Below are 20516 nucleotides of genomic sequence, written 5' to 3' on the forward strand. Positions count from 1 at the left end.
CTGCTTACCACATAAATAAACACGTAGTTTTGTTAATCAAATGGCAGAAGCATTCTTGAGTGGTACTGCAAAAATCCACTTCATACAGTAGATATTAGTAACAATTACCATATTCTCCAAAAATATATCATAGATTTTTTCCTTTTATCATTGTCACTTCCATTTTAATCTAACTTTTTTCACTTACAGGAACATGAACATTAGCGCCTATCTATGCAATTAACCTATATGCCAGACAAGTTTTTTCCATGTAATTATCCCTGAAGGCAAAAGTATGGGGCTAAGTACCAAAATTCTATTAACTTTGTAGGACAACTGACCCCCCTCCCCCACTCCCTCAGCCAGAAACAAAAAATTTTAAAAAAAATTCAAATTACACATTACGACTTCTTGGCCTCATCCTCCTCAGGATCGCGAAGTGTGTTAAACATCCAGTCCATCCATATTGTGTAGTGGCAGTAATTATGGCGATCTGTGGTATGGTGAATTGTATGGTAACCAGCACCCATTACAGGCCATATTTTACCATTTATGCAGTCATGGATGTTTGCAATCCATACAACCTCCATGAATAAGAGGGCTATGTGTGTAGTAAAATGCATGGGCAGTAGGAAGAGAGCTACCACATGTGGTACTGCTTGCAGTATGCCGTCCAGTGGGTGGAATGCCAAACCTGACCAGAAAAGTTACATCTCGTTAGTGTTTGATCTCGTAGAGAAGCAACCATGAATATAACAAACAAAATAGCATATCATTATGTCATACATTACTGTGCATTGATCCGACGCTGCCAAACTGAAAGTCACTTGACAGAAGACAAATAAAGAGACATCCGCAAGGCTTTTTCTCCCACAAACAGAAAATAGATACTCAACAAGAAAAAAAAAAAAAAACAGCAGATCTTTGGGTCTATAAATACTTCTGACTTTCGCTGCTTTTGAATGAAGATTGTACTACGGCTTTCTTTGTTTGTTCAAAGAAGGAGATGGAAGAATAGTATCTCAGACCTCTGGGTTATTAATGGAAAGATTAACAAATCCTAGCAGGAAAAATATCTTTCTTTTTGAAATAAAGGAAACTGTAAAACTTTAGGGAAATATTGGAGCTTACCAATTAAGATGATTTCTGTGTCTCATGCGTTTAGGAGCTTCATATCCAGACCAACTCTAACAAGGGAAAAAAATCAGTTAGAATCATATAATTGAAAAAAAAAAGGGAAGGAGAAGAAAGGGAAAAAGGGGGAGAGGGGAGGGGGGAGACGGTAAGGAAAAACAGAGAAAAAAGGATCGAATAAAAAACAACAAAAAGGAAGAAAGGAATAAAGAAAAGAAAAGAAAAAAGGAAGGGGAGAGGAGAGGAGCTCTGGAGAGCAACGAAGCGGTGGAGATGAATGAAGGGAAAGAAAACAAGGAAGCCCTAAAACAAAATTTTTAGCACGCGAGTCCCACGTGATTGACGACCAAATTTCAGCCAATAAAAGCCAACCATGTCAACACAAAAGCACCACACTTGACAACCCCATTCGCGCTTTTACTATATAGGTAGATAAGTTGGTCAAACCATAAGAGAGGTAGATATAATTAGCCCTATTTAAAAGGAGAAGATCGAGACGTAGAACGTGTAAATAAAATAAAATACAAAAACAAAAATGATGGAGCACACGGCTCTTCTCTGCCTTCCTCTCAAATAAAACAGATCAGCCCATCCGTCCTCAAGTCTACAGCCCACAACCCAATAGACCTCCCCTGGTGGTCCGTCCCATCTCGTATCTGATTCTTCTTGTCTTAGTTCACAAGATGTGTCCAGCTTCGTACATCAGAAGAGGATAGCAGCAAACGAACAGGATTGAAGGAACTAACTCTCTTCACATAGCCGGGCCTTTTTCCTTCTCCATCATTGTTGCCGCTGGGGAGATATACATCTTCACTTGCAGCAAAAATGGTAATTAATCCTTCTCGCTTTTTCCCTCTCCCTCACTCTCTTTCTATGTATTTCGATCGATCTCAGAATTCTGATTTATGTTGTGTACTCTATTATAGGGTTTGCTAAAGTACAAAGCTCAATCTTTGTTTTCTTACAATTTGTGGTTTTCTTTGAGTAATTTGATTATAAAGTTTAATTTTTATGCTTGTCGTTGTTTGGTTTTCGGTTTATGATTATTTGTTTTGATTTTATCTGGGTTGTTTTAACTGGTGGATTAATTGTATTTCTGGTAAGCTGGTGAAGTTCTGGATATGAAATGCTTCATTTTTTTGAACCTTGAGTTGTCAAGGTGTTTCTTGATAACCTTTTTAAGGATTTTTATGAGTTGCAAAGATTGAATTTTTATAGTTATTGAGTCGGTTGTGCTTGACTATGTATAAAATCTTTTTTATGCTTCATTTTTATTCTTGCCTTTTTTTTTTTTGGGAATTGATCTTTGAAATGTTGTATTGTTAGCAAGTTAATGGATATCGAGTAAGGAGATTCTGTTTGACATAATATGATGGATTTAGAATGGAGAAATTTGATGCTGGTGGGAAGCCGGTTGGAGTTAATTGGCAAATGGTTTTGCTGAAGTAGATGTTGCTTGCAAGCCTATATTGGTGCAAGTAGAACATGAAATGGAGGACAATAGTATATTGGTTGTCCTAGGGTTCAGTGAATTTGCAAATATAGTATATTATAAGTGGAAATTGTGCTTAGGTTGTTCAATTTTCTGTTTTCTATAGGCCGACCCTGAATTGGAAGCTATCAGGCAGAGAAGAATGCAGGAGCTTATGGCTCAGCATGGTGTGGTAAGTGCTGCTCCTTTGTTTGTGTATATTGCTGTTTCACTGAATCATAGTGTTAAGAGTTTAGGTTGGATCGGAGCCTCATCTATTCTAACTACTGACGAACAGGGAAATAATCAAAACTCAGAGCAGCAAAAAGCTCAGGACGATGCTAAGAGGTTGATATCTGTCCTCATCTAGTTTCAGCCTCTCTTATTTTAATAGCCTGGTATTCCTGGACATGTATTTATCTTTTTTTATAGTAACTCTGTAATTTTGACAGGGAGGCTGAAGAGCGGAGACAAATGATGCTGAGCCAAATTCTGACATCTGAAGCACGAGAAAGACGTAAGTTCGAGTATAAAGATAGCATTCTGTTTGTTGTGTATTTAGGTTGCATGTTCACTTTTAGAATTTAGTGGTTTATGAGAAAAGTCTTTGCAATCTTTTGGTTATCTAAAAATATCCAACTTCTACATTTTCGTTCCACCTCTTTGTTGCATTTGTAGGAAGGATGTTTTGGCTTTTCTTAGGTACATAGCATTCTTCATTTTGTTCAATGACATTTTTTGGTTGAATCAACTTTGGTCTATTTCTTGATCTGACAGTATCAGGAAGGAATATTATCTTTTAGTTTCCAATCATTTTCTTTTGCAAATCAAAAATAAAAATTACTCGGAAAGTGCTAAGTTGGCTTTTTCTGTGTGGCTTATTTGGAGACAAAATTGTGAGCAAGATCTATGTATTGGCATTTTGCACGAATACTCCTTTTCAAGCTAACTAAATCATTGAATAAGTTGTGTAGGTGGTCTTCAGAACCATATCTTGGAGTATGTGATAGTAAAGATATTCCTTATTAGGATGCAGTTACTTTGAATCTGTGTTATGATCCATAGGATATGGATGATGAGGTAATGCTAGATCTTTGAGGCTTAGGTGCATTGTACTTGGCATGTCAATTATGCAACATGTGTAATAGTAGTTTAAGGAGGATGTGGAAAACATGTTTAGCCGCCATCGTATTACTTGATTCAAATTTTGAAGATAGAGAAGGAAATACATTCTATATATATATATATATATATATATTTGGTGCATAAAGCATTAAAAGAAAAGATTTTTTTTAGTCTAAATTTTCATGTAAGAAAAAAGTGAAATATTTGTCAACAAAGGAAGGAAAGCATAACCTTTTTTTTCCCCCTGATGGATGGAGTAATTGTTTATTCTTCAATTTGGTTTGTTGCTAAAGTGCTTTTTTCTTTGATCAGTCACACTGAGGAGAAGAATTGTTCCATAGTTGTATAATTATTCGCTTTTCTCTGCAGAACTATAGTAGTTTTTCCCTCTGGCATGACTAAGTTACTCTATCTTAGCTCTCGTGGACTTTCCAACTGTATAAGATACTCCTATAACAAAAAATGTCAGTATTTTTCCTTCATTAAGTACTGTAAAGGTTAAGCTGTCTTTTCCCCTATATTTGGGTGCCAAAAATTTGACTTTTTACTTGCAAAGTGTTCTCCTCAAAGAATTTTTCTCCAGTACAAGGTAGTGTCTATAATATATGAAACTTGAAATTCATGAATTGGAATCAAGGCTTTGCCTTTATTTGGCATTTATTATTCTTGGCTTGTGTGAATTATTTTGATCCATACGTGTTGCCTGAGAAATTGGTGGTGTATATGAGCTTGGTGGAGCTATATTAGACCTGTTAATGAACATTGATGATGATTGATGTTTTCTTGTAAGAGATGTATGGATCCAATCTTTAGTGGCATCATTATGGTTTATATAGGTTCTTAGTTTGGGCTGCTTTATGTTCGTAATGCAGAACATGTTTTTAAATCAGTTCTTTGAGAAGTTAGATTCATAATTTTCATCTTCAGAATACTGTCGCGGCATGATTACTCAAGTAGTGGAGAGACTGATTAGGGATCTAGCTGGACCTATAATGACACCATTGGGTCTAGTTTGACTATGTTTTCTAAGACCTTATGGTTGCTATTTTTATCTCTGTTTTAATTCTGTTGCTTTTATCTTTATGATCACATTTGAACGAAGAAATTTATACTTGGTTTTATATTATATTCTTGTGGATAGTCGCTCGAATTGCATTGGTGAAACCTGAGAAAGCTAGAGGAGTTGAAGATGTTATTCTGAGAGCTGCACAGTCGGGTCAGATCGCTGAAAAGGTGCATCTTTGCTGCTTTCATTGGTGAATGCTTATACAACATATGTGTTCAGTGATTGGACTACAAATATATACTATCAATGATCTGTTATTAGAAACATATTTGAATATTTTATGAAACTCGTGAAAAAATTGGGTGTTTATCAATAATGTTTTTTATTTAGGTTTCTGAGGAGAGGCTCATATCATTGCTTGAGCAAATCAACACTCAAACCACTAAACAGACAAAAGTTACGGTAAGTCAGAACTTCTCTTTTTGGCTTTTATGTCAGTCATGATTGGAATGTCGTTTGTACCTTTTCTATTTCTCAGATTCAGAGACGTCGGAGTGTTCTTGAAGACGATGATTAGCATGTCTGCAGCCTTGGATTCTTATGCCCCATCCTTCCGCTTGGTTTTCCTGCCATGTTACCTGGTAGCATTTCAATCTTATGCCTACTCTGCCCTGGTTTTCCAGACTGGTTGTTGTAAATTTGAATAGATCTAGAATATTATTGTCCAAGTTGAGAGAGTAATATTTGTCATTTTAAATCTTTAATCTGAGTGCCTCTTGTACTTAGATTGTCGAGTCTCCAGTGAACTATTTGCACCTCGACATGGATGTATAAACATATGTCACCAGTTTCACTTGTGATTCGTTGCACTTGCAATGGGGAGGTTGGGAATCAGATGCTTCAGCACCAAATGATATCCGAGGCAGATTTTCATGCTAAATACTGGTATTTTTCCCAGTTTGTGCTGAAATAGTTCTCGAAACTAAGGAATAGGGTTCAATGCCTTAGTTTATGTGAAGATGCCCTGGATGTAAAAAGGTTGTTCTCTTCTCGGACCTCGCCATTTTCCCAAAAATATGTCCTTTATTAGGCACTGGGCGTTCTTGCATAAAAACCAAATGTAGATTTTGAAATAACAAAAAATCAAATGTAGATCTTGACGCAACAAAAAATGATTTTGAAATAACAAGATATAGAGACAACAAAGTTTGTCACTCGTTAAAATTGCATGCAGTAACTAGAGCTCTTAATTGAATCGGGTAGCCAATGAGTTGAGCTCGATCCAGCTCAAGAAGGGCTCGACTTGGCTCATTTACTAAGAAAAACGAGCCGAACTCAAGTTGTATATATACTCGTCTATTAAACGAGCCGAGCTATGTTCGACTCATTAACAGCTTGATAGGCTCGAATGGTAGGGGTATTATCGTAATTTCATTTTGTATCTAATAGTTTTACCCTCTTTCCTTTTCTCGATTAGGGTTCAACTCGGTTCGTTAAGCTCGGCTCGATTTTGAACTCGAGTTTGAGTTTTCAGCCGAGTTTGACAAGTCAATCTCGAACAGCTTTTGAAGCTCGAATTGCTAATCGAGCGAGTTCGAGTTAGCTCGATTGGAGGTTCGAGTCGAACTCAATTATCATGTGCTCGAGTTCGACTCGAGCTCGATTAACAGCTCTAGCAGTAACATAATTAAAGCAGCAAATGTGGATTCTTGAATAGTAATAATATATTATGTATACAGGAAAATGTTAATCATACTCTAAAATTTGTCATTCTCACAACACTTCGAGTTCCGACAATTATAGCCACCTCTGTTGAGATTTGGAAAATTACAAGAAACCTCTTCTAGAAAGCATGTCTTGGTAACAAATTGGTGATGAAAGCATAAAAAAAAAAAAATTTCAATGTATATTCCATATAACATCTCTGTGATGTATAAAATAAATTAAATGCTAAAAAAATCAACTATCACTATTATCCGTTAAGTGAAAATTTCAAGTTAATTTTTTACAGAAAAATTTAAGTCATGTTTTGAAAGCATTCTTTTTCCGGTATTTTGGACATTTCTTTTCGATTAAGTAATTTTTGACGATACTTATTTTAATAAATGCATTCCTAATTGGTTGGTTGCCTTTTTATAAATTGATTAAGAAATCTAGTCAGAAGAATTGGGAATGAAGTATAATGTACGAGATAAGATGACATTAGAGTTTTAGGATAAAGAAACATTACCAAAAAAGGATTTTTGTTTTCTCTTTCAAACTCATTTTTCACTCAAATTTTGTAAAATTTGTGAAGGTTATCATAGTCTTTTCATAACATCAAGATAGGTGTAAGTGTAATTTTTCAAATTTCAAGGGAGGGAGCCATAAATGCCAAAAACCTTAGAGGAGGTTTCTAAATTATGCTTTCTTTTTTGTTGCTCTTTAAAGCTTACCATTCTATAGGTGAAAAAAAGGGTTGGGGTTGGTTAAATATATTTCCTGAAATAACTTAATCCTTTTTATTATGCGTTAGTAATGCTAAAGCAGCAGTCATATTTATATCATTTGTGGATGCAGCTAACTTCCCATAAGGTAGTTGTATGATTTTTCAAAGTAAAGGGCTCTTGACTTCCCATGAGATAGTTGTATGATTTTCCAAGGTAAAAGGGCCCCCTGACCATTTAGAAAATTTTTTTTTTAAAAAAGCTCCTAGTTCCAATAGAAGGAACCCAAAAGAGGAGTGTGATTGTGTGAATAATAAATTTTGGAACGCCATTAACACTGTCCTATATAAAACACAGTTAATGGTTGCTTTGCTTGGATCAATTGGTCAGGCACTTGAAAGCGACGAGAGTGTTTGGACAGGGGATTATTTAAAATATTATTTAGAATAATTAATATATCACTTTTTTATGATGTAATGTATGTAAAATAAAAAATAATTAAAAAGATAAAAAAAAACGTGTTGAACAATAGGTTTTTGATGCGAGTAAATATATATATGTTTTTTTTTTGCAAATTATTTCTGTTCCAACATGTTGGATTTATTACTTTGCGGGAAGAAAAGAGAGAACCAAACTAGTGTAATACCACTGCTTTAAAAAAGAAAAAAAAAAGAAAAAAACTAGTGCAATACCATCGGTTGAAAAAAGAAAAAAGCATGCCCTGCAAAACAGGGTGCACAATGTTAATACACTTCAATGCACTTTTTAGTCACCGTTCCCTTTTCCAACACACTTGATTTTATTGAACAGGGCCAATACTTTGATATACACGGCAAAATAGCAAATTACACATTTATTTTTTGAGTCCACCTATGTTTGTTTTTTGAGTCCGTTTACAAAAAGCTATTGAAAATCACGAATATTTCTAAATGATAGATACAAATATGGAATAAGATCGGTCTATCCTTTAGTTATTTTTATCTCTAATCGATTAGGTGTATTGTGCCGATTTTTTTGAGTAATATATCTGGAAATCTCTATTAATACCTTATTAACACTATTTCGAACACAATCCATACATTCCAAAATCACGTTACTCGTATATCTTTATTGTTGGTCATGAACCCCTTGAATTTTTTATGGGATAATTGCAGAAACCTCCCCTGAGATTTTTAGCATTTGCGCTGACCTCCCGTCTAGGTTTAGAAATTGCATTCACCTCCCCTGAACAGTAACAATTCATTGCAGAAACCTCCTTGACAGCTTTTGTAGAAGTGAGATAAGAATTTTCTTCCAATTTTGCCCTTACTTGCTTGACAATTTTATTTGCTTGACAATTGCTTAACTAATTATCTAATTAGTTAATAGTTAAACTAATTAACTATTAACTATTAACTAATTAACTAATTATCCAATTAATTAATTAACTAATTATCTAATTAACTAATCAACTAAAGCTATTATCTGTCCGAAACTAACAAACTATTTGCATGTTAAACTAATTAACTAATTAACTGCTTAACTAATTAACTAATTAACTAACTAACTAATTAACAAAATATTTGCATGTTAAACTATACGCAGTACGCATTACCTATTTAAAGTATTGGCTCTTTATAGGTATTTTACTTTCAAACATTTAATTTATGATAAAAATATCAATGTTTGTAAGTAAAATTCAAAAAGTGTTACTATTTCTGCATAGTTTAACTAATTAACTAATCAACTAAATAACTAATAATCTAATTAATTAATAACTAATTATCTAATTAACTATTAACTAATTAACTAATTATCTAATTGTTAATAGTTATTAACTAATCAAAATATTTCTGCATAGTTAAACTAATTAACTATTAACTAATTATCTAATTAACTATTAACTAATTAACTAATTATCTAATTATCTAATTAATTAATTAACTAATTTCTATTTATCTAATTAATTAATTTCTAATTATCTAATTAACCAATTAACTAAAGCGGTTGGCTGTCCGAAACTAACAAACTATTTGCATGTTAAACTAATTAACTGCCTAATTATCTAATTAATTAATTAACTAATTAACTAATTTTTGTTTATCTAATTAACTAATTAACTAATTATCTAATTAACTAAAGTTGTTGTCTATCCGAAACTAACAAACTATTTGCATGTTAAACTAATTAACTAATTAACTAATTAACTAAAACTGTTGTCTATCCGAAACTAACAAACTATTTGCATGTTAAACTAATTAACTGCTTAACTAATTAACTAACTAATTATCTAATTAATTAATTAACTAATTAACTAATTTTTGTTTATCTAATTAACTAATTATCTAATTAACTAATTAACTAAAACTGTTGTCTATCCGAAACTAACAAACTATTTGTATGTTAAACTAATTAACTAATTAACTAACTAACTAATTAACAAACTATTTGCATGTTAAACTATATGCAGTACGCATTATCTATTTAAAGTATCGGCTCTTTATGGGTATTTTACTTTCAAACATTTAATTTATGATAAAAACTGTGACGGCCCCACCTCCCCCTAAGGCGAACCAAAGGGTTCGGCGGGCCGCCTGCACAACTCTCGTCGGGACTCAGTCGCTCACTACAGTCCTCAAATAAATTGCAAGATATAAATCTCAAATATACATCCAATTTTCCAATAATTACATGTCACGAGCGAAGCGGAAACGATTATCAACTATACATCAAATGATTCCAAATCCAAACTATACAAGATATCAGCTATCCAGTCACGTGAATAAGTACTACAAGTCCTTCCTTCGCCTTGAACCCTGTGGAGGGGAAAAAAATAGTTTTGGGGTGAGCTAAAAGCTCAGCGAGTAACCAGTAAAATCAGTAATCAAATCGGTTTCACAATAGTTCATTTCAATGATGTCATAAATCAAACGATAAGTCAAGAAACAATTACAACATTTACAAGAAACCATACATGAAAAGGATACATTCGTTCGTTCATTCGTTCCTTCGTTCGTTCTCCTGTCATTCTCCTTTCCTTCATTCATTTGAAAATGCATTTTTTCATTTATCAATAAAACCCTCGTTCGTTCGTTCGTTCATTCAACCTTTCCTGGACATTGACCAGGCCCCACCAACCTCCACCAACCTACAATGTGAAAACCCGTAAATCCCCTAATAATTTTCCTAGGGTTTATTTCCTTTAATGGCATGTTCCTGCATTTTCTGGCTTAGGAAATTTTCCTGGTGAATTTTATGAGTAAATATAAATTTTAGATGATTTTTCTAGTATTGGATAGTTTTTGAAAAATTAAGGATATATAACGGACGTGGGACCCACTAGTGCGAAATGTTCGGAAAAATTCGGCCAATAAGGTTAAGTTTCGGATACTGGTTGAAATTTATCGGGTGTTAAGAGATAATTAGAGATTGAGATGTGATTGATGTGAGAGGGAACCAAAAGGATAGAGATGTTGTAAATGAGTAACAAGTGTCACTTTGTGAGAGGTTGTGACTTGTTGACAACTATTCACCTTTTTGACTTTTTACCCTTGGATTAAATATCTCAAAAAATTACCCAAAATTCACTCTTTTCTTCACCATTGTGGCCGGCCCTCTCTAGCAAAGAAGGAAGAAAAACCTCTTCAAAGTTTGGCATCCATCTAGTGCAAATCATCCAAAGCAATCACTTGGACTTGTTTCTACTCCATAAAATCTCTTCTTTAGGTGTTAGTAAGTGGTTTGGTGAAGTGTTTTGGGAAACTAAGAGGACAAGCAACTCTTCCTCTCTTGTTTACTAGGTGAGTGGTGATTGAATCTTCTCCTTCACTTAATGAAACTTAATTTGTGCCTAATGGGAGTTTAAATGATGAAATATGTGGTTTATTTCTTGCTTTTGGATGACTTGATGAAGTTTTCAATTTATTGGTGATTTTTCTGGTTTAATATGATCATGATATTGTGGCCTTGTATGATGATTGGCAATGGTCTAGAATGACTCTAATAGGTGTAAATGATAGATAATTGTAACCAATTTCTGGTTTGGAAGGAACTTGAGAAAGTTAGGGTTTTATATCCCCAATTCTGTCCGGTTTTGTATCTCATGGTTAGAGGCCGAATTGGCCTTGTCTTAAAACATGAAAGTTGTAGGTATTGATGTTATAAAGGTGCCTGTAAAATTTCAGGTCAAATGGAGTAGTGTGGAATGAGAAAAGTCGAAATTACTATTGCTGTTTTGGTTTGGTCAGAATGTGAGAACTGCGCCTGTAATTGACTGTTTTCGCTGGAATTGTTTTGGAATTTGTTGTTGAGGTCTTCTGATGAAATGTAGCTTGATGTCCTAGCTACCATATGCCTTTGGAATTTTGGAATTTGGACCTGTATAGACTGAGTTGTACTGATTACAGCAGAATGTAGTTTGCAAACCTGTTATTGCGGTTCTGGTTTAGTTTCTTGCATATTTGACCTAGTTATGCTAGGAATTGGACTGAGTGACCTTCTACATTGTTGTAGCCCTGTTTCTTAGCTTCGAAACTGTGGGTCTTACACCTTCATCCGATAACCATAGTGACCTTAGTGCCATTTCCGTAAAATGAGGTCAAACATTATTTTATCAAGGTTAAAGCTAGTGTCATTTCCTGATTTTCTGGTGACCTATGATACTTGTATATGCTTATGAAACCCTATTGGGGTTGTGATTGGCATTGCTTTATGACTCGTTATCGAGTCTCATTGTAATTGTTTGCGTGTTTTAGGGCGTGACGGTGGTTCACGACGTACTTGTGACGACGGTGTATGAAACATCACCTACTTGATTGGTGAGTATACTACTCACTTAAATGTTACAATGTGGCTTTGCTATATGTGAATTTGATGCCTTGAAAGCTTATTTGGCTATTGGAATTGATTGAGGTGAGGGTGTACTTGACCGCCCTCACCCCTTGTGATGCCATTCATGACTGTTTACCGTTTCACTGTAATACTGAACTGGATATACGAAATATTGATTTTTATTCATGGAAAACTGATTTGGTGTCGTTTGGACGAGTATCCCACGGCCTTACTGTATTACTGAGTTCAACCCCGTTGGTAGTCAATGGAATCGAGTCGGCGAGGGATTGGTCGTGAAAATTGACATGCCACGGGGACTGTACTGGGGAATCTTGTAGTAATGAAACTCTTGATTCCGGTATACTCGAGTATTACCAAAAATGACTAATTGGAGTGCGGGTCCCGTTGGGGTATGTTGGTTGGAAGGATGGAAGTAAAGTGATGTCTACAGTTGGTTACTCTTTAACATTGACGGAGGGTCAATGAGGTTGGATCAAGAATGTAAGCGTGGAGATGGGCTCTTGAGAGCCTTCCGTATCCTTTTACCAACTTGTTATATTCCTTATTTGTGTACTTGAAATGAAAGGTTATGCTATATGCTCTTTGATGCTTATGTGGTAGTAACTCACTGGGCTTAAGCTCATTCCGTTCCATTTGTTTTCCTTACAGGAAAATGACCACTTTTGGAAAAGGTTGGGTTAGTTGGTTGTCAAGTTGACCTCATGTAAATGTATCTTTTGAATAGCTCTTTGAATGAAACCCTAATGTGTATAGGGTTCATTTTCTTTTGATTGGCAAACCGAACATGTATATTCATGACGAATGGTTGTTGGCATGCCATTTGGTTGTAAATGTTGAAGTTCAATGTATGTATATGTTTGATTGATGTTTGGTTGGAATCCGGACTGACCTACATTTCAAATGGAAGAGGAAAAATTTTGGCGGGAATGAACAGGACCGAATCCGGCCAGAAACTGGCCGGATTGCCGACCGGATTGGGAATGTTTTTGGAAAAAAATTTGCTACTCTCGGCCTTGTATCCGGTCGAGAATCCGTCCGAAAATCCGGCCGGATTCTGACGTGGCCGGTACTGTTCATCATCGGCTTTGCTTTTCATTTTTTTTTTATTTTGTGATTTTGACTTGTTTGCGCGCGTTGGTATGTTCCGGGACGTAATAGATCGAAGTAAACTGATCCGTAGCCCTGGCGAGAGTTGGGCAGGCAGTCCGCTAACCCCTTTGGTTCGCCTTAGGGGAAGGTGGGGCTGTCACATACAAGGTAATACTCGAGTATACCGAAACGTTCACCCAAGTCCCTAATCGCCCGACCGAGTCCGCTTCTGGCTCGAGACGACCGGTAACAAGGGGCAGTGGCCAGTTCAGCCAAAAGGCTTACATTCATGCGCAAATAACATTTCAATCGTTCAATCATTGAAAATTTCACAATCATTTAGGCCGAGTGTGATAAAGTACACACTCGCTTTGAAAACTCGTTTTGGAAATCATTGAAAACACTTAATACGTTATCAAATAATAATACAAGTCATGAAGTCAAGAAAATACAACCAACAAGGAACTAATGCAATCGAGTAAATAATATGCAATCGAGTAAATAATGCAAGAAAACAGTTCATAAGTAGTTTTGGAAATAGTTTGGGGTCACTCACCTCCACAGCTCAGGAACCAACCAGCATATATCATTGTCTTGCTCAAATCCAAGTCTTAGATCACAAACTCAATGCAATCAAGTCCTTTCAAAGTTCGGACAGCACTTCCACTAAATTTGCTTACTTTTCCAGCTGTCAAGGCTTCATTATTTCCTCAGCCAGTCCCAAAGTCACACAAATAAGTTCATTCAATAATCATTCAATAAGCTCCAAGTAGTACAAGTACAATCCAAGTAGTCATTTCCTGATTTTCTGGTGACCTATGATACTTGTATATGCTTATGAAACCCTATTGGGGTTGTGATTGGCATTGCTCTATGACTCGTTATCAAGTCTCATTGTAATTGTTTGCGTGTTCTAGGGCGTGACGGTGGTTCACGACGTACTTGTGACGACGGTGTATGAAACATCACCTAATTGATTGGTGAGTATACTACTCACTTAAATGTTACAATGTGGCTTTGTTATATGTGAATTTGATGCCTTGAAGGCTTATTTGGCTATTGGAATTGATTGAGGTGAGGGTGTACTTGACCGCCCTCACCCCTTGTGATGCCATTCATGACTGTTTACCGTTTCACTGTAATACTGAACTGGATATAGGAAATATTGATTTTTATTCATGAAAAACTGATTTGGTGTCGTTTGGACGAGTATCCAACGGCCTTACGGTATTACTGAGCTCAACCCCATTGATAGTCAATGGAATCGAGCCGGCGAGGGATTGGTCGTGAAAATTGACATGCCACGGGGACTGTACTGGGGAATCTTGTAGTAATGAAACTCTTGATTCCGGTATACTCGAGTATTACCAAAAAGGACTGATTGGAGTGCGGGTCCCGTTGGGGTATGTTGGTTGGAAGGATGGAAGTAAAGTGATGTCTACAGTTGGTTACTCTTTAACATTGACGGAGGGTCAATGAGGTTGGATCAAGAATGTAAGCATGGGAGATGGGCTCTTGAGAGCCGTCCGTATCCTTTTACCAACTTGTTATATTCCTTATTTGTGTACTTGAAATGAAAGGTTATGCTATATGCTCTTTGATGCTTATGTGGTAGTAACTCACTGGGGTTAAGTTCATTCCGTTCCATTTGTTTTCCTTACAGGAAAATGACCACTTTTGGAAAAGGTTGGGTTGGTTGGTTGTCAAGTTGAGCTCATGTAAATGTATCTTTTGAATAGCTCTTTGAATGAAACCCTAATGTGTATTGGGTTCATTTTCTTTTGATTGGCAAACCGAACATGTATATTCATGACGAATGGTTGTTGGCATGCCATTTGGTTGTAAATGTTGAAGTTCAATGTATGTATATGTTTGATTGATGTTTGGTTGGAATCCGGACTGACCTACATTTCAAATGGAAGAAGAAAAATTTTGGCGGGAATGAACAGGACCGAATCCGGCCAGGAATCCGGCCAGAAACTGGCCGGATTGCCGACCGGATTGGGAAGGTTTTTGGAAAAAAATTTGGCTACTCTCGGCCTTGTATCCGGCCGAGAATCCGTCTGAAAATCCGGCCAGATTCCGGCCGGATTCTGACGTGGCCGGTACTGTTCATCATCGACTTCGCTTTTTCGTTTTTTTTTATTTTGTAATTTTGACTTGTTTGCGCGCGTTGGTATGTTCCGGGACGTAATAGATCAAAGTAAACTGATCCGTAGTCCTGGCGAGAGTTGGGCAGGCAATCCGCTAACCCCTTTGGTTCGTCTTAGGGGAAGGCGGGGCTGTCACAGGTGGTATCAGAGCCTAGGTTTGAATTAGTCTGGGCGTAATAGAAGTGCTCGACTTGAGGGTTCCATTGTTTATGCCATTTAAGTTTATTCATGTTATTTCTTCCTTTGATATAGGATGGACGCGAGTGGTGACCCGAGTGACTGCCCGGCTGGAGATCTTCCTCGTAGCGGGCTACCGCCAATTAAGTACCAGATCAGGCAGAAGGGGGCCGTAGTGCGTTGGAGCCCGGCCAACCGCCTTCGACAGTGTGAGTGCCGCCACACTTATGCCTATCCAAATGCTCTAGTACTGGCCGTGGTGAAAGAGCGTAAGGAGCTAGCTGAGGATAACGCTAAGCTGGAAGCTGAGGTGACTCAGGTTAGGGCGACCAACGAGAAGCAAGCTGCACGTATCAAGGAACTAGAATATGACGTGCTTGAGGTCGAGGATAGGGTTGATGACCTCTGCACTCAATTGAGGGAGGCACGGGAGCGCGAGATTAAGCGAGCTCGCAAAGTCAGGGGTCGCGCTGAGGCGATCCTTAACCTATGTGATGACGGGCTTGAGGAGGATAGCGATGAGGCCTCGTGTGCGGGGGCCGAAGCTGGAGAGGAGTCTATCCCGTCGCCTGGGTCCCAGAGCCCGGCAACTGACTAAGCCTTGACTTCTAGGCTTCTTTTGGGATAGTTTGGTGGTTTTTGTATGTACATAGGGATAGGGAAAGAGTCTTAGCTAATCGTTTTGGTTGTTGGATTAGCTACGTGTAAATTTCTTTTGATAAGGCCATTCCTCGGGGGATCGTCTATATTGTTTCTGACTTGCCTGTACTTGACTCGACTGCTTGTATATATGTGTATGGCTTGATCTTGCTTGGCTTGTATAAATACGTTTGCGATCATGTTTGGAATGTATAAATATGTGTTATTATGAAAGTTTTGAGTGTTACTTGCATGCCTTGTTACTACCTTGGTTTAGTACTATTGCCTAAATCGAGTAAAACTCATGGAAGGTACACGGAGTGGTCGGGGACGTGGGCGCGGAACTAGACAACCCACACCGGTTAGGGGTACGGGGGAAACCTCTACTGGACCCAATCTTGAACCACAAGTAGACCCTACTGTGCAAATAGCTGCTACTATGCAGCAAATGACAAACTTACTGGCACAAGTAGTGCAACAACAGGGCCAAAAGCCAAACCCTAACCCCGGAAACCCTGGTAACCATATCGAAAGTGAAGATAGGGCTCTTGAACGCTTTCAAAAGTTCGCTCCGCCGAAGTTTGTTGGGGGACCCGATCCGGACTTTGCCGAAAGATGGATTGAAAAGATGGTAGATATATTTGCAGCCCTACACTACCCTGACGAACGGCAGGTGACTTTTGCTGTATTCCAGCTTGAAGGGGCGGCCCGTTCCTGGTGGAACGTAATTAGGCAGAAATGGGAACGGGAGCAGACGCCGAGAACTTGGGTGAACTTCATCCGAGAGTTTAATGCGAAGTTTTTCCCTCCTCTAGTCCAGGAGAGGAAGGAGGACGAGTTTATTAGACTCCGTCAAGAGACTCAAACTGTGGCGGAATATGAGAGTCAATTCATTCGCCTGTCCAAGTTTGCGCCTGAGTTAATCATGACTGAGCAACGACGGATTAGGCGCTTTATTCAGGGTTTGAATGTTGAGATTCAGAAAGACCTCGCAGTGGCTCAAATCAATGCGTTTAGTGAGGTTGTGGAAAAGGCCCAACAAGTTGAAAGTGCGCGGTTGCAAGTCCGGAACTTCCAGGCGAAGAAGCGTGGCTTTCCTGGGAGTAGTTCTGGGCAGGGTGAGAAGAGCACTCCCTCTAAATTTTGGACGAGGAACGGGAGGTGGTCGACAATCTGGTTCAGGTAGAGGGACTCCATTCAGGGGTGGCCAAGTTGGGCGAGGACAAAGGGGAAATGCTCAGAGTGGCTCGGGTTCAGCACCTCGCGATCCCTGTGGGCACTGTGGGAAGCTAAACCAAACCGAAGACAACTGTTGGAGGAAATAGGGCAAATGTCTGCGATGTGGAAGCGCAGACCACCAATTAGCTACTTGCCCGGTCCTGAAACAAGACGGAAAGGGAAGCCAACCACCGCCGAGGACCAATGCTGGACCAGCAAAGGGAGATGGGTCCAAACCTAAAGTGCCAGCTAGGGTGTATTCCTTAGACCCCCATCAGGTCCCAGAGTCTTCAGAGATTGTAGAAGATACGATCCCTATTTTCCACCGCTTTGCCAAAGTTTTAATTGATCCTGGTGCCACTCATTCGTTTGTTAACCCTTATTTCATGTGTGGCATCGATATAAAACCTGCTAGTTTACCATATGACCTAGAAGTTAGTACACCTACGGGGAATCAACGTTTGGTGACTAGTATGGTTTATAGGGATTGTGATGTGTGGGTCGGTGAAAAGAGATTTGTAGGGGACCTGATAAGCTTGTCCATTAAGGGGTATGATGTGATTTTGGGTATGGACTGGCTAGCCAAATATAACGCCCAACTGGATTGTAAAACGAAGATGGTAGAATTTCGCATTCCTGGCGAGGCAACCTTAAGGTTGGATATAAGGGGCAGGTTAGCCTCATCTGCTTTGATTTCGGGCATTCGAGCTAGGAAACTGATAAGTAGAGGGGCGCAAGGATTTTTGGCCTTTTTGATTAACACCCCTACGGATAAGTTAAAAGTGGAAGATGTGGCCGTAGTGAGGGAATTTTCGGATGTATTCCCTGATGAGTTAGTAGCTTTACCTCCGGAAAGGGAGATAGAATTCCAAATAGACCTGTTACCTGGAATCTCACCTATCTCAAAAACCCCTTATCGAATGGCGCATGCAGAACTTAAGGAGTTTAAGTTGCAATTACAAGACCTTTTGGAGCAGGGATTCATTCATGAGAGTGGGTCTCCTTGGGGAGCTCCTGTCCTATTTGTGAAGAAAAGGGACGGAAGCTTGAGGATGTGTATTGACTACCGGGGCCTAAACAATGTTACGATTAAGAATAAATATCCATTGCCCCACATCGATGAGTTGTTCGACCAACTGCAAGGAGCAGTGGTCTTCTCAAAGTTGGACCTTCGACAAGGATATTATCAGTTGTTAATTAGGAATGAGGATATTCCGAAAACTGCTTTCAACTCGAGATATGGGCATTACGAGTTCGCCGTTATGCCTTTTGGACTGACCAATGCTCCCGCCGCCTTTATGGACCTAATGCATAGGGTTTTCAAACCCAATCTGGACCGATTTGTCGTTGTGTTCGTTGATGACATTTTGGTCTACTCTAAGACACGCGAGGAGCATGAGGAGCATTTGAGAGTGGTGTTGCAGACGTTAAGGGAACATCAATTGTATGTCAAGTTTAGTAAATGCGAGTTCTGGTTGGAGAAAATAGCATTCCTATGGCACGTTATCTCCCACGAAGGAATTTCGGTGGACCCGGCAAAGGTAGAGGCCGTGACAAATTGGAAGAGGTCAGAAAATCCCACAGAAATTCGCAGCTTTCTACGGCTAGTTGGGTACTACCGACGTTTCATTAAAGATTTCTCCAAACTAGCAGGACCTTTAACTGACCTGACGAAGAAGCATGGTCGATTTATCTGGAACGACCGATGCGAAACAAGTTTTCAGGAATTAAAGAGAAGATTGACCACGACTCCGGTACTGGTCTTGCCAAATGGAGTGGACGGGTTCACGGTGTATGCAGACGCGTCGCGAGAAGGCCTGGGGTGCGTTTTGATGCAGAACCGTAATGTGATCTCTTTCGCCTCTAGGAAGTTGAAGCTTCACGAGCAGAATTACCCGACCCACGATCTGGAACTAGTCGCTGTGGTCTTTGCACTGAAAAAGTGGAGGCATTACCTATATGGGGTAACCTTCGAAGTGTACTCGGATCACAAAAGTCTTAGGTACCTCTTCTCTCAGAAGGAATTGAACATGAGGCAACGACGGTGGATGGAATTTTTGGAAGATTACGACTGAACAATCAACTACCATCCGGGAAAGGCAAAAGTGGTAGCCGATGCTTTGAGTCGTAAGGTGCAAGTAACAGGGTTAATGATCAAAGAGTGGGACCTATTAGAATCAGTATGTGAGTGGAAACCCTGTCTTGGGAGCCATAAGGTGATATTTAGTAATGTGAGGGTGACCTCCACTCTACTGGAACGCATTAAAGAGGCGCAAAACGAAGATTTGATAGTATGGAAGTGGGGAGAGAAAGTGGAAAAGGGAGAAACAACGGACTTCAAATTTAGCCCTGAGGGCATTTTGAAATATCGAAACCGAATAGTGGTACCAAAGGAGGAGTCATTGAAGATGGAGATTCTGGAGGAAACCCATCGGTCCAAGTATACAATCCATCCGGGCAGCAGCAAGATGTATCAAGACCTAAAAGGGACCTATTGGTGGGACAATATGAAGAGGGAAATCGCTCAGTACGTGCAAAAATGTCTCGTTTGCCAACAGGTGAAAGCAGAGCATCAAAAACCATCGGGTCTGTTACAACCCTTGGAGATACCCGAGTGGAAGTGGGAAAACATCACAATGGACTTCGTTTCCGGTTTACCGAGGACGCAAAGAGGACATGATGCCGTGTGGGTGATCGTTGATCGATTAACCAAGTCGGCCCATTTCTTGCCGATAAACATGAAGTACTCCATGGACAAGTTGGCCCGACTGTACATGGACGAGATAATAAGGCAACATGGTGTTCCTGTGAGCTTCGTCTCCGATCGGGATCCACGGTTCGTATCTTGGTTTTGGCAAAAGTTTCAAGGACTAAACTCAATTTGAGCACGACCTATCACCCTCAGACGGATGGACAGTCGGAGCGGACGATCCAAACTCTCGAGGACATGCTACGTACATGCATTTTGGATTTTGGGGGCAACTGGGGTCAACACATGACTTTGGTAGAGTTTGCGTACAACAATAGCTTCTATTCATCGATTCAAATGGGTCCATACGAAGCCCTATACGGACGAAAGTGCCGGTCGCCGATTTACTGGAATGAAATAGGCGAAAAGAAGGCACTAGACCCGGCAACTATTCCATGGATGGAAGAGGCTCACGAGAAGGTCAAGTTGATACGGCAACGAATCCAAACAGCTCAAAGCCGACAAAAGAGCTATGCGGATAACCGACGAAAGGACTTGGAGTTTGAAATTGGAGACCATG

General features: G+C 38.9%; 1 protein-coding gene across 1 annotated transcript; it reads left to right on the plus strand.

Annotated features, from left to right (window-relative positions):
* The first annotated feature begins 1713 nt into the window (after positions 1-1713).
* On the plus strand, positions 1714-5575 carry LOC113709107 (uncharacterized). The gene is made up of 7 exons (XM_027231848.2): positions 1714-1941; positions 2712-2777; positions 2883-2932; positions 3037-3101; positions 4851-4942; positions 5106-5177; positions 5254-5575. The coding sequence occupies exons 1-7, from the start codon at positions 1939-1941 to the stop codon at positions 5290-5292; spliced, it is 387 nt and encodes a 128-aa protein (XP_027087649.1). The 5' UTR covers positions 1714-1938; the 3' UTR covers positions 5293-5575.
* Positions 5576-20516: the final 14941 nt, after the last annotated feature.

This window comes from Coffea arabica, chromosome 9c (assembly GCF_036785885.1).
Source record: "Coffea arabica cultivar ET-39 chromosome 9c, Coffea Arabica ET-39 HiFi, whole genome shotgun sequence".
Lineage (NCBI taxonomy): Eukaryota > Viridiplantae > Streptophyta > Magnoliopsida > Gentianales > Rubiaceae > Coffea > Coffea arabica.